The sequence below is a fragment of the Perca flavescens genome, chromosome 14, assembly GCF_004354835.1.
Source record: "Perca flavescens isolate YP-PL-M2 chromosome 14, PFLA_1.0, whole genome shotgun sequence".
Classification (NCBI taxonomy): domain Eukaryota; kingdom Metazoa; phylum Chordata; class Actinopteri; order Perciformes; family Percidae; genus Perca; species Perca flavescens.
In genome coordinates this window covers 4,437,335-4,452,078 of record NC_041344.1, presented here as the reverse complement: position 1 = coordinate 4,452,078, position 14,744 = coordinate 4,437,335, and the positions used below count along the sequence as shown (strand labels likewise).

The window sequence follows — 14,744 nt, the reverse complement described above, 5'->3', positions numbered from 1 at the left end:
AGTCTGGAGTGGTAATGTTAAGGTGTATGTACCTACTTTCCTGCATGGAGTAAGATCTGGCTACACCAAAGATACATTCAGGGATAGGAGCAAAAATGCCCTGGGTTGTTTGTATTTTTTTAAACCAATCAGAATAGTCTTGGGCGGCGCTAAGCTCCTAACGCAGCAACATTGGCTCTGCTAAATACTCTCTGGAAGGAACTTGTTTTGGTGGAACATTTGCACCCCGCAAAAGAAAACTCCACATACAATATTAAAGGAAGTTGACTGTTCACACAATACAGTAACGTGAGCTATTTAAATGAGCTGATACATGGTTAAACCTCATTAACTCTTACCAGTGTATCTCCGTGTGTACTTTGTCCACAGCAATCCCACAAATCAGCCCCAAAACGTCCCAGTTAGAGAGTAAATGCCCTAAACATATTCTTTATAAATCTTTACAATCATTCCCTGAAAGAACCAAGTATTTTCAGCATCTAGCTTGCTAGCTCGAAGTTTGTTTCCCGTAGTGAAGGGCTTTATCATGAAATTATACCTTCTATATCACGACAACTCCCACAGCTATATGTTAACTGGCAGAATAGAGACTGTAAAAACTTCAAATTGTATTATTTCTTCTTCTTTAGTCATCTCTGGTCCCACCAACCTTCGAGTCGTCAAGACGACCTCGACGTCTGCGGTGGTCCAATGGGAGCAGTCCCAGGGTGAAATTGACAGGTACCGTTTGACCGTCACGCCCAACGACGGAGCAGGGAAGAGTCAAGAAATGATGGTCCCAGCTGGCCAAGACTCCGCCCACATCCAGCAGCTGGTGGCGGGGCGTTTGTACGACATTACGCTGGTGGCCGAGAAGGGCACGAGTCGGAGCAAACCGGCAACCACTCAGGCTACTCCAGGTGAGTAGGAACAAGGTTTATCTGAACTATTGAGGTCAATGCTTTTATTTTTTAACTTGGTACAATGCCTTTTCAAGATAAAAAAATCGCCAAAACAAGCTACATTCACGGATACTTTGACCTTGCATATGATGTTTCTCTTCCAGATTGTATTCCGGGGAGAACTGACTTGCTTCAGCTGTGTCCAGACACCTCATTATTCAATAAAACACATAATTTAAAACACATTACACTGCGGAGAAATGTCACAGCAAAAGTTAATGAAGCGAAGGTGCAGCCTCAAGCCTACAGGAGCAAAAATAATGGGTTTCAGAAGAAAATATACCTTAAACTGCTCCGTTTTCCTGAACTCTGTCATGATAATTCCCTCTCAACAGTGACACAAACATGATGTCGAATTCCTCTGTCCAGGCTTAACATTAATTATATTTCAATTTTCTCCTTGCAGGTTCTACACAGATCCCACTGGCCTGAGTTGTTTGTTCTTGAATAATAACTGACAATCTACTGTTTATCAGGTTTCCTGAAAAGTATCATATTGAATATTAACACTGCTTTTCATCCTTTTATTAGACGTGAGCTCTTCTGGATTATTAACAACAGCACACCATATGATGAATTTAACATTGAATCCAAATGCTCACTCCCGTCACATCTTTAGGGAAGACGCTACCAAGGGATGGTACCATGGCAGCTTTAACCATGCAGGTCACACTAGCACCTGGACATAATGTTGGTGACGGAGACCAAGAGTTTAAACCATCGCTTGAGGTTCAAGTCTTTGACCAACAGAGGAGGAGGGAGGATGGGAGCAAAGCTGACTCAGTAAAAGTCGGAGATTCCGATGGACCGAACAGAGACTCCACAGCCTCTGTGACTGCAAGAACTAAACCTCTGGTCAGCAGAAAGATGGCGATGAATGGTACCAAGCCCAAAGTTGCTGAAAGGCCCACATTGTACAGGAAACCAAATGGCCCTTTCCGTTTCAACACAACCAGAGTTGTGCCTGGGTGGAGAAACGTTGGCCAAGGATCATTGAGAAAGCCCCCAGTGGGGCAGAAGAAGAAAGAACAAATGTTACCCGAAAAACCTAAACCAGGTGTCCCCACCATCGAAGACAGGACAATAGCTTTGCATGTGAGAGATCCGAGTGTAGACGCATCAAGCACCAAGAGGAGGGATGATAAGAATCCAGCTATAATGTCAGGGACTCAAAGTAGCTCAGAGGAACCAAGTGTTGCCGTTGACTCCAAAAAGCAACCAGATGTTGGCATGGCAGGCCAAGAAAACGCCACTGCTCCAGTGTCTCCAGAGCCAACTGAGACTGTTCAAAGCCAAGAGAAGAAATGTATGAATAAAGTTAAAGTGACACACAGATTACCCCATCAGGGCAGAGGCAGTGGGTGTAAAGGGGATGGAACAGTGCTGGTAAGAAAGACAGCGGGTTCAGATCAAGGTTCCTCCGAAACCGATGATTCGAAACCCTTGTCTCCAGAGACGGACCTCGACTACACACCAGGTCCTTTACACAAACTACTGAAGGACACTTTTGACAGTTTGAATATCAAGACATTTTCTGTTCACCTGTCTGAACCATCAAACCTTTCTTTTGATGCAGAAACAGTGAGGAACCAGATTTTAAGTGGACTCAAGCCATCGACACCATCCTTTTCCTGGTCATCGTCCTCATCAACCTTACAATCATCATCACATTCATCAGCTACACCATCATCCTCCTCAGTGCCATCATCCCCATCTTCTTTAGCATTACCTTCACTTGCTCCATCTTCATCAACAGCGCCATCATCATCACTAACATTGTTAATGGCATCACCCTCTTCTTCACCGTCCCCTCCATCATCATCCCTTTCCAGCTCAGATAAAGCAGGTTCAGTTGGAAGCAATGAGCCAGATGTCGATAATGGCAAAAGAGCGACTGACGTTAAATCACCTGAAGACAGAAATCTAACGTCCTCAGAAAAAGGTGGCGTACCTCTTTTCCAGCGCACACCTGCGAAACATGGATACGTACGTCGCCCACGCCCAAACTTTGGATTATTTCAGAACAAAACCCGTCTAAATTTGAGACTTCCTCACCATTCGACTCCTCATTTGAAGTTCATCCCTAGAAGAGAGACGGAGACCAGTCCTACATCTACAAATGAATTGTCATCTTTACCGTCTTCATCTGATTTAGAGGATTCTTCCTCAGTGGATGTAAATTCATCCGTGAGGGATACGATTGGAGACAAAGATGGAGCAACTAAACCTTCATCCTCTGGAGTTGAACAAAACCAGGAAAAAATGCCAACAGAAAGAGGACGAGTCCCAGTTCGTCATCTTCCTCCAAAGTCGGGATACGTGCGTCGTCAAAACTTTGGACCACTACGGAACAAGACCCGTCCAAATTTGAGGCCGCTGCCTCCCCCCTCTCGACCTTTGAATCCTGCATCAGAAACAAGGAGAGAACATGTATCTTCCACTGAATTGCCAGCCACTTCATCTTCTCCTGTTGCCAAAGAATCCTATTCAGCTGAAGGTACAGGGCCAAAAGAAGGGGAGAATGAAGACAGAGTTGTGACAAGCATGTCCGCCAAGTTCAATCACACCCTCAGAGGAAGTGAAGCACTTTCCACGCATCGCCCAACCACCAAAGCAATTGGGTCAAAGGGGAGTTACTTCCATCGGCCATCGCTGTCTGATGGACGTTCCCAAAACAAAACCCGTACAAACCTAAGACCAAATCAACATCCACATAGAGGTCCCATGCGCAAACCTTTCCCAGCCAGAAAGCCAACTGGAGGCATTACTGTTGGAAGTCAAATTAGCCATTTAGAAAAGGATAGTACCCTTGAAATCCCAGATTACCAATCAAGGGGGCAGGATGCCCCCATGCCTACCCAAGGAGTCCAAATTAGACAATCAGAAGAGCAAGACACTGCAAAGATGGATGGCCAAGACACTGCCGTCAGACCACAGACTAACAAATTAGAAGAGGGGGACAGTGCTCCAATCCAAACTACCAGATCTAGGGAAGAAGAAACCAGTACCCTAGATTCAAACTCTGACACCCATGAAGATAGAGTCAATACTGGCAAAAATACCGGAGCTACAAGTCGAGGTAGACCAACTCTCAAACAAACTTCATCTGAATCAAGACACGGAGCCCCAAGACCAGTCCCACTTCCAAAGAGACAACCACCTACACTAACAAGAAGTATGACCGCACAGAATCCCACCCAGATAAGACATTACAAGGGTGGGAGTAAAAGGAGAGAGGACAAAACAAATAATAATGCAAAAAGGTTGTTTGGGAGTAAAACTGAGAGTATTGTTTCTGAACTTCAGACGGGATCAGATGTTCCTTCTTCCGTAGTCACAAGGGAACCTCTGGACTATGTGGGAGTAACAAACCGGACATCAGATGGATTTACGCTCGTATGGGACTCACCCGAAGACAAGTACAAAAACTTTGTTGTGACAAGCAAAGACATTGGGAAAGATGAAGGCCCAAAGCAGGACAGCAAGAAAGATCAAGAAGAACAAGAAGACTCAAGGAAAGAGGCAAAAGATCAGGAAGAAGAAAAAGAAGATTCAAGGAAAGAGGGTGGCAATAAAAAGGAGGAAGTTACGCATCAACCAACCAAAGAAAGACATTCAGAAAATGGAAGCAGTGAAGATGAAAATAAAGTACCTGAAAGTGTCTCTATACAAGCTCCGAGGATCCAAAGTGGCACAAAAGCCAAACCTGTAACAGGAAGTGACAACACCTTAAAAAAGGTTATTCCTGGTTCAGCTCGCTCTTTCCAGTTTGAGAATCTGCCTCCTCAGACCGAGTACACCGTGACTTTGCTTGGAAAGGGTCCCGGCCTTCTCTCCAGACTGCACAAGCTTGTCATCAGTACAGGTACCAGCCATTGTGACAGTAAAACAGTATTAATTACTACTGCACAATGAATGCAACAACATTCATGTCAATGTTGAAGTCCTCTACAGAAAACTTGCTTCTTTCAACTCGCACCATCAGTTTCCAATAAAAAACTGCTCAAACACACATCTTATGTCTTTACTGCGCCACATGTCTTTAAAATTAATTTGTTAACTAATTGTCACTTGTGTTACGTATGACTGTAAATGTTTACTAAATGCTTCCTCCATGTTCATTTCAAGAGGTGCTCTTGAAAACTGTAAGCTCTTGATTTACAGTTTTGCCCCATGTATTTCTTATTTAATCCCTGTTCAGTAATGATGTAACATGTTTTGTTTTTCAGTGGATCCTAATGTCCAAATTGTCTATTGTTTTTTAGTGTCAATCCTGTGTTTGTGCACTCTTTCTTCAGCTTCCATGAATATATATTAGAAATATTCATGAATTAGCATTATAATAATTATCATGACTCTCTCAGCCATAACACACACACTGTTATTTGATGTCAAACCTCAGATGTACATTCACAGTTTGTCACATTGTTGGCTAGCTAACTTGTGCACTAGCTAGCTTGTTGTGGCTTGTAGTTGCAGGTTAACATTAGCAAATGTTGCTTTAAGCATGTTTTAGCTTTAAGCATCTTTGTTAGCTTGCAAACAAAATGTTGGCAGCAAACGCACAAACAGCTACACACGTCAGCATTGCGATGTTTGTGCATATCCAAAAACCTTGGATATGCAAAAGTCTTTCATAATGTTTAAAAGTAGTGATGTCCCGATCGGATCGGAGCCGATATGGGCATTTTTTTAACTGATCGGGAGTCGGCAGTCACCCTGATCACTTTACTCCGATTCTTTAAGTCAGTAAATTCTACACCATTCTAAGCAGAAGTTGATTTGTATGTGAGAAAGTGCTAGCTGCCAGTTAAATGTATTAAGCTGAAGACATCTTTTAGTTACTTTGTTTACTTAGTTATTTTTGTAATCAAAAAAATAGTGTGCAGCTCTTTTATATAGACAAATACAAGTAGGTGGTGTGTGTCTCCTTCCAACCAGAGATGTGGGCTTTTTTGTCCATGCATCTCTACCACAGCCCTGCAAACTGTTGGCTGGTTGGTTTGTGTAAAACAATCATAGCAACGCACAGAGCTGACCGTAAGGCGTTATTATGGAACCCACGCAACTTCTAGGCAAGACCCGCCATTCAATAGCATTCACACACTACCCTTGGCTAGGCGTCCATGCTTACGCAAGGTAACGTAACGGGATTTGTTCAGGTCCTATCCCCTGACCAATCGGCTATCCTAACCTTAACCAGTCAAGGTCAATGCCAAACCCTAACCAATCAAGCTGCTTCATAGGGCGGATCTAAACCCCTGATTGAGACGCAGATTCTGAATGAGCTGTACACATGTGCAAAGACTGCTTCTAAAAACAGAATAATATACCGGCATACAGTATCCTACATGTCTTACTCGGAAAATGCTATACCTGTAAAAAAAATTAAAAAAAGCTTTATTCGGGATATCCATATAAAATATGCTGTTTACATGACCTGTATCAAATTGGGAATATTGTCATATTCGGAATAATGTATGCATGTAAAGTAGGCTACTCATTGATAAATGACTTTACCGGACTGCAGAATGGCAGAAAACTGGGAACTATATCCAGTGTCTCTTTAGGGACTGAGTTGACATCAAGTGAGAGTTCAACAGTAACAACATAACACAATTCATTCACTGCTGCTCTGGTTTTCTCTCATTCAGGGTAAGCTAACAGCCAGCTTCACTGACACCCCTTCACCTCTCACCCAAACCAGGGTAAGACCACGGCTGGTCTCTGTACGTCTTCACCTCTTACATTCAAGTTTTAAACCTATGAAAAGAACATATCAAACTTAAATGTAGATATTTTAAAATTCAACCGGTTTGGGTGTCAAAAAAAACAAGATTAACAGTTTGTATCTAACTTTACTGGATCAGATTGTATTCCAAAGAAAAGTCTAGTTCTTCTTTGCAATACAAATGTGTAAATGTAGCACCATTTTTAAAGGTCCCATATTGTAAAAAGTAAGATTTACTTGTCCTTTTTTATTATAAAGCAGGTCGAAGTGGTATATCATATTCAGAAACTGTGCCTTTAAACGAGCCATCAGGACTACGGTACGGTTGTGATGTCACAACACTATATACATACATATATATATATATATATATATATATATATATATGTAGAAAGTGCCGCTACAGCGTCATTACAGTCATTAACATCGACTGAGCCAGATACTTCCAGTTTAGCAACACTGTCATCCCACGAAAACCCCCCCAGACGTCAAACTCGAGGCCCAACATTTTAAGTGAGAAATAGGCCTTGTAGTTGCTGAATCTGTCTTCATTTCAGATCAACAAAGGTCAGGATTATATGTCCGATTTTCGTCAGATTTTGAGAGACTCTATACATGTCAAATCGGCCAAAATGAAGGCCAACGATCCCTCGGACGGACGACGGCACGGAACACACCGAACAGACTCGAGTCACCGACCTCGCCAGACTGTCCGACGGCCGATTATCGGCTCTCTGTGTGTCCGTGCCTTTAGAGAAGTTGAGTTTTCCCTTCCTGTTCTAGTAGAAAACCCAAACACAAGCATGAACCTGAAAATGAGCATAATATGGGACCTTTACGATATTAACAGAGGGATGTATTTCAGCCCTTCTTGTAGTTTTCACCTGGAAAATCATTCACAAATATCTCCACAAAATACTTTTCCGACGCCTCAAGTCTTCTGTGTTGAATTCATATCTGAATGTATTTGTTTTCACTCATCCTGTGGAACTTTTCTTCCTTTGTTTTGACATCCTTCACTCTCGCCACCACGCTTTTTTATTTTTTTATTATTATTATTTTCAGGTTTGAGCGACCGGCTAACTATTACACATCATCATTCTTTCCTTCGCTGCTGTCCAGGATCCACCGTCTGCATTCGATTGTTATAATGAATCACTGGACGTCTGTATATGACTTGTATACTGTATATATGTTTGCACCGTACATATATACACAGAAACTCACCTGAGCACTAATAGCAAATGTGTGGATGAATAAATAATAATGTAAACACTGTTTTCACTCTTTAAGTGGCCACTTTGCTCATCTTTTCACCAAACTATCTGTCCAAAGTCATTCCTTTTTAGCTTCTTTACTACGTCTCTTTCCTTTTTGTTTTAGTTGTATGTCTCTCCTTCCTTTTATTTCATTCCCTTCTTCTTTATTCCCTTATCCTTCGCTTTCATCCACCTCTCTCACGATATATTCTTCGTACCGTTCAGGCCCGGAGCCTCCGACCGACATCGCCTTCAGCGCGGTGACGGAAAACTCTCTGACGGTGTCGTGGACCAAACCCAAGACTCCCATCAGTGGGTTTAAGGTCACCTACACCCACACAGACGACGGTGAGAACTCACATCCACCTTTCATTATCCCTTCTGTTGTCCTCGGGTCAAACTTGACCCATTTTGGGGTTTTCTTGGGTAACCAAATTGTCAAAAAAATAAAATAACGTGGATGGTTCCATACAATGCGCTTGCCAATAAAATAAAAAAACAGTTATTACTAGTCTACTTTCATTGAATTTGGCTGTATAATTCAATTTTATAGGATTTGAAAAAAAGATTGCAAAAAAAAAGAACATTGAAAAAAGTAAATAAAATCTCGGAAAAAGCTTTAAAAAAAAACAAAAGAAGACCATAAAGTTTGAATTCAAAATTTTGATCCAGAATAACAAAATGTTGCACGGTCAACGGGAATTTTTTTTTTTTTTTTCGGACTACACACTTTCTGTGAAGTTGTTCAACCAGACGTGGTTACCGCCATGTAAATACTATCTTAATCTCAGCTGTAGCAGTCTATTCTTTATTAACCCTTTACAATTTTGTATTTTCTGTTGTAAAACGTCAAAAAAACCTGTCACAAAATAGTTTTAAAAACTGTCAAAAAGCTTGAAGCTTTACTTTTTGATATTATATAGTGCAGTTGTGATGCTCTTGAATGCTCCCAAACGTTGCTTTCTCTCGCAGTTATTGTGAATGTCGTGCACATTTCATCTTGGAAAGTAAACGCATCGGTAGTTTTTCCATCTCCTTTTTGTGTGTCTGCGCAGGGGAGCCGGTGTCGGTGACCGTGGACTCGGGCGACTCCACCGTCGGCCTATCGCAGCTCTCGCCTGGTTCTTCCTACGAGGTCAGCGTCATCTCCATCCTGGGATTGGACGAGAGCGATCCAATCAAAGACTTTGTCATGACACGTGAGTACTGCGGGTTCCCCCTTTGTTTGCTGTGATCGGGTCTTAGCTGAGCTGGTGTAGGATTGGGGCATTGAGAACTGGTTCTAACTATAAATCGTTTGGGGAAATGTTGGTTTCGATATCAGATCATCGGTTCCAGATTTCCAAAAACAATGAAAGAAGGGACAAAAGTGTCGATAAAAGAGAGGAAAACGTCAGAAACAGTGTGGATTTTCAGGACGACAAGTACACGGTCGAATGGAAGACAACACAAGAGTCAATCAACTAATCTTTGCAGCTCTATTTGCAGAAGAAAGTTTTTTTATATATATACTGTATATATAAAAAATTCAAGAAAAATGAACAGTCAAAATCTAAACTTGCATATTCTCTCAAGTTTTTTTTCAGAAGTCTTGGGGCGGTGTCAGAGGAGGGGGTTGATCCAGGATTGGTTTCAAGCTCTGTGTTATTTCAAGAAAACACTGACAAACCAAACCCGGATCTGTCTCATAGCATGGAAATCTCTCTGCTTTTCTTTGCAGAGTTTTTTTTTTTTTTTCCAACATTGTGTCATCTTTTTTACTTTTTTTTTGGGGTGCAAAACCAATGAAATAAACATTGTTATAGTGTCAATTTCATCAGACGAGACGAGACTAAATATGTTCGTCAACGACCTTTTTTTCCATGACTAAGACGAGACGATGACGAGACTGCGGCGATGTCCAAAAAAGCTGACTAAGACTAAATTAACGTGCATTATTGTTGACGAAAAAAGACGAGACTAAAATGTTTTGCATAAAATAAAAACTAAGATAAAATCTCTCTTCATTTTCGTCTACAATCGTCTCTACTTTTCCATCATGAGATAGAATATTCAGCTGTTACTAGGGTTGGGTACTGAGACCCGGTGCTAATACGGCACCGACCGGTGCCTTAACAACCATTATCTACCGGACCGAATAGCAACGTGGATTTTGGTGCCACTTAAATGCCTCCGCTTCTCTCTGATGCTCTTAAACAGACATTAGAGGCAACCGAAACATCGCTGCACGGGACGCTAGTTAACACTACACCTGACAGCAGGTAACGTTAGCCTACCGCTAGTTAGTTAACACTACACCTGACAGCAGGTAACGTTAGCGTACCGTTAGCTAGTTAACACTACACTTGACAGCAGGTAACGTTAGCCTACCAGTTAAGACTACACTTGACAGCAGGTAACGTTAGCCTACCGTTAGCTAGTTAACACTACACTCGACAGCAGGTAACGTTAGCCTACCATCAGCTAGTTAACACTACACTCGACAGCAGGTAACGTTAGCCTACCATCAGCTAGTTAACACTACACTCGACAGCAGGTAACGTTAGCCTACCGTTAGCTAGTTAACACTACACTCGACAGCAGGTAACGTTAGCCTACAGTTAGCTAGCAACTGGAGTAAACACGGTTAAAATGCTGACAGCTAAACAATGTAAAAGTTTGTCTGTATTTCACTGTGTAGGATTCCAACACCGAGACGTACGACAGTCTGCAGCTGCCGTTGTCTGAAAAACAACACAGATGTTGCGTTCACTTGAAATACGCCTCGCCAGCTTCGTGCTGCATTCAAAGTTATTGTAAAAAATCCTCTTCCCACGCAGTGGTTGTTTTTGTCATTTAACAGGAATTTACTGGTGAAATAAGGAAGAGGCTTGATATTTATATAACATTATATAATTTATTTTTATATGACTATTTGACTGAAATGGTTATCAGAAACAATCTCAGAAATAATTAGTTATTTAAAAAAACATGTTTTGACTAAAACTTGACTAAGATATATTGAGTTCTCTTTTGACTAAAACTAGCCTAAAATGACGAGACTGTTAATCAACTAAAACTTGACTAACAAAAAAAGATATGTGAATGACTAAATATGACTAAAACTAACGAGGACATTTGGCACAAGACTAAGACTAAATTAAAAATGGGTGACAAAATGAACACTAGATTGTCATCACTATGTCTATGTCTCTCTCAGTCCCCGACCCGCCTACAGACCTGCGGGCCGTGAACGTCACCGACACCAAGGCCTTGTTATTGTGGCGTCCAGCGCTGGCCGCCGTCGATAAGTACGCCATCGTTTACGGCGCCGGGACAGGTGAGTGCTGCCCTCCGCTCATAAATCACACAAGAATCTCAACTTTATCTCTCTGTGCTGAAAAGAAACATGAATTAGAAACGTTTTTGTCATTATAGTTCAGTTTATTGACATGCTTTTATATAAGAGAAAAAGACAAACGTGTTGATTGTATTATTGCATGTGTCCTATAGTCTTTTCACTTACAGTTTGGGCCTCATAAAACTCTAAAAAAGTCGGAAAAAAAGGTCCTTAGCCATGACAGAAAAAAGCAACAAAAAAGTTGGAAAAAAGCAACAAAAATAAGAAAGCACAAAAGAAAAGAGAGCACCAAAAACGTTGTAAAAAGTGACAAAAACACCAGAAAATTTGGTACAATAAGGGCTGTGCCCCCCTAAAGGTCTGATCCTAGAACCGCCCCTGGTCCTATTAGAGAACACGTGTCAAACTCAAGGCCCGCGGGCCAAATTTCGGCCCCTCGCAGATTTTGATCCGGCCGCATATCAATTAAGGCTCACAATAAATTTTGGCCCACAAAGTTTTTGTCAATTTTTCCCGATGTTCTTTGTCGCTTTTTTCTATTCGGGTTTTTCGGCATTTTGATGTTTTTTTTCAACGTTTCTGGCGCTTATTTCTATTTCTAATTCTAATTTCTAATTCTGACGTTTTTGATCCTTTTTTCAATGTAGTTGTCGCATTTTAAACAATTTTTTGTATTATTTCAGTGTTTTTGTCACTTTTTCCGACGTTTCGGGTGCTTTATTCAACGCTTTAAGTGCTATTTGAGGCTTATGCCAATGTTTTTGCCAAATTCTTGCAAGGTTATTGGTGCTTTCTTAAACAATTTTAGTTTTTTTCTAGGCTTTTTTCTATTATGGCTAAGGACATTTTTCCCGACTTTTTTTAGGGCTTTATGAGGCCCAAACTCTAAGTGAGAAAGCCATGTGAGACATGCAATAATACAGTCAACATATTTGACTTTTTTCTCTCTCAAAGCATGCTAATAAACTACATGCGTCTGGCCCTTAGATAAACTGAGTTTGACACTTGTATTAGAGGGTAGGAACAGAATAACGATACGATCAGATGGTTTGGAGGATTTGTTGCAAATAATTGTGGAAATGGTACAATTGGTTGGATGCCACTCATTATATGCTAGTATTTGTTAGTAATTTGATGAGGTCATCCGCTGCCGGCATAATACACGGCAAGCAGCAGCGTCTTTGGTGTGATGCAAAGGGAAGAAATGTCAAATTTGTAACTTTATAAACTTCTGAAGGGTTTTTCACTCTCCCCGGCTCAGTGATTTATACATTTTTTTAATTCTACGATGTCCCTGACACGCGTCGTCATAGAAACTGCGTGGCTGATTGTTACTGTGTGTTCAGACTCCGAGTTGAGGATCACGGTGTCGGGGAACGCAGCGGAGCAGCAGCTCAGCGGCCTGGACGGCTCCACCACCTACACCGTCACCATCAGCAGCCAGCTGGGCAGCGCCGAGAGCTCGGTGGCCTCCACCAGCTTCACCACCAGCGGAGGTCAGCACGCACACACACACACACGCACGCACGCACGCACGCACAAACACACACGCACGCACACACACACGCCCATATGCACACACACACGCACGCACGCACGCACAAACACACACACACACGCACGCACGCACGCACAAACACACACACTGACACACACACACACACACACACACACGCACGCAGAAACACACACACTGACACACACACGCACGCACAAACACACACACAGTCACACACACACACACACACGCACGCACACACTGACACACACACACACACTGACACATAGACACAAACGCACAAACACACACACACTGACATACACGCACACACACTGACACAGACACACACACACACACACACAGACACACACACACAAACAGACACACACACTGACACACAAACAAAAACAGATGCAAACACACATACGCACACACACATACACACACGCATGCACTTACATACGCAGACACAAACACACAAACAGATAAAAAACACACATGCACACACATACGCAGACACACACACACACACATGCAAACACACGCACACAGACACACACACACACACACACACACACACACACAAACAGACTAAAACACACACATGCAGACACACACAAACATTCGCACACAAACAGACAAAAAACACAGACAAACACACACACACACACACATATACGCAGACACACACACAAACACACACAGACACACACTTGCAGAGGAGTCATTCCCCAAACTCTTCCTCTCCTCCTCCGCTCCAGGCTCTGGGACGGGTGGGGACGGTCCCAGCGATCTCCAGGCCAACGACGTGACCCCTCGCACCGCTCTGTTGTCATGGAAACCACCCTTAAACCCAGCGGGCAGCTACAGACTGACCTATCAGACCGACGGGCAGGGACTGAAGGTGAGAACAGGGTTCGATTCATTTGTTCTACGTGAAGTTTGTCACTCTCTCTCTCTCACTCCGTACACGTTAAGAACTGAGCTGTTCCTTAAAGGAGCCACGCTTCTCTCATAGCACAATCGGCTCAGTGAGTCACTCTGGCATTGAGTAACGATGCTCGTTAACTATGCCCTGGTAGCCGAGCTGCATCAATCACATCGGTGTATCTGATATAGGCGGGCCAGAGGCGAGCTAAACACATGACGACAGCGCTGCGACGTCAAAGTAAACATTGCGAAGAAGAAGATGAACACCAGTTGTTTGAAACGGCTTTTATAATGAACGAGTTGGACTCGGCTTTTTATCTAAAAGAGGACCAGAAGACGGCGCTCCAATTGTTCCTTTGCAAGAAGGAAGTTTTTGCTGTTTCGGACCATCAACCTTGTCTTGTCTTCCTGCTTCTTCTTCTTCTTCTTCACAGGAAGTGATTGTGGACGCCTCGGTAACAGAGTATAACCTGACCAGACTCCAGCCCGGATCAAAGTACACGGTGCAGCTGCAGGCGGAGGAGGGGGGAGGCTACACGGCTGCCATCTCCACCGACTTCACCACCGGTAAAAACTCGCAGAGTTAGAAAGAGTACAGAAATATTCTCCTTAAGTAAAAGTACTAATACTTTGATAAACTTTTACTCAAGTCCGAGTCAATAAACCGGCATAAAATCTACTCTGGTAAAGTAAAATGTACTTTTTAAGTGATAAACAGCTTTTCCCTGGCTGCAATCAGACTACTTAACACCACTAAACTGTGCTTAACTCTAAGCTATTACTACTATTTATTCATTTACAAGTGCAATACATCACATAGTCGTACAAGGAAAAGATTTGGAAAAAATGACTCTTTATTACACAAACATGACACGTGGGTTTAGAGTTCACATCCAGCTAGTTCACAAAGGCAAAGGTTGCGTCCGAAATCTCATACTCTGCACTACATACTCAACATGTAAACTATTGTTCAACATACTTTTGTGTAAATAAGCAGTAGTGTGACACACTAAGCTGTAATTTTCATCATCACCTTCCTGAG

General features: G+C 42.3%; 1 protein-coding gene across 2 annotated transcripts in view; it reads left to right on the top strand.

The window, feature by feature from the left end:
- Positions 1-14,744, top strand: part of LOC114568757 (tenascin-X) — a 56,136-nt gene that overhangs the window by 34,210 nt on the left and 7,182 nt on the right. The window contains exons 9-16 of one of the 2 annotated variants that reach the window (XM_028598402.1): positions 630-899; positions 1,561-4,806; positions 8,157-8,279; positions 8,987-9,130; positions 11,131-11,250; positions 12,618-12,767; positions 13,534-13,676; positions 14,137-14,269. In XM_028598402.1, coding sequence (XP_028454203.1) covers positions 630-899; positions 1,561-4,806; positions 8,157-8,279; positions 8,987-9,130; positions 11,131-11,250; positions 12,618-12,767; positions 13,534-13,676; positions 14,137-14,269 — 4,329 coding nt within the window. The remainder of the gene's footprint in view (positions 1-629; positions 900-1,560; positions 4,807-8,156; positions 8,280-8,986; positions 9,131-11,130; positions 11,251-12,617; positions 12,768-13,533; positions 13,677-14,136; positions 14,270-14,744) is intronic. The other variant, XM_028598403.1, reaches the window with a different exon arrangement.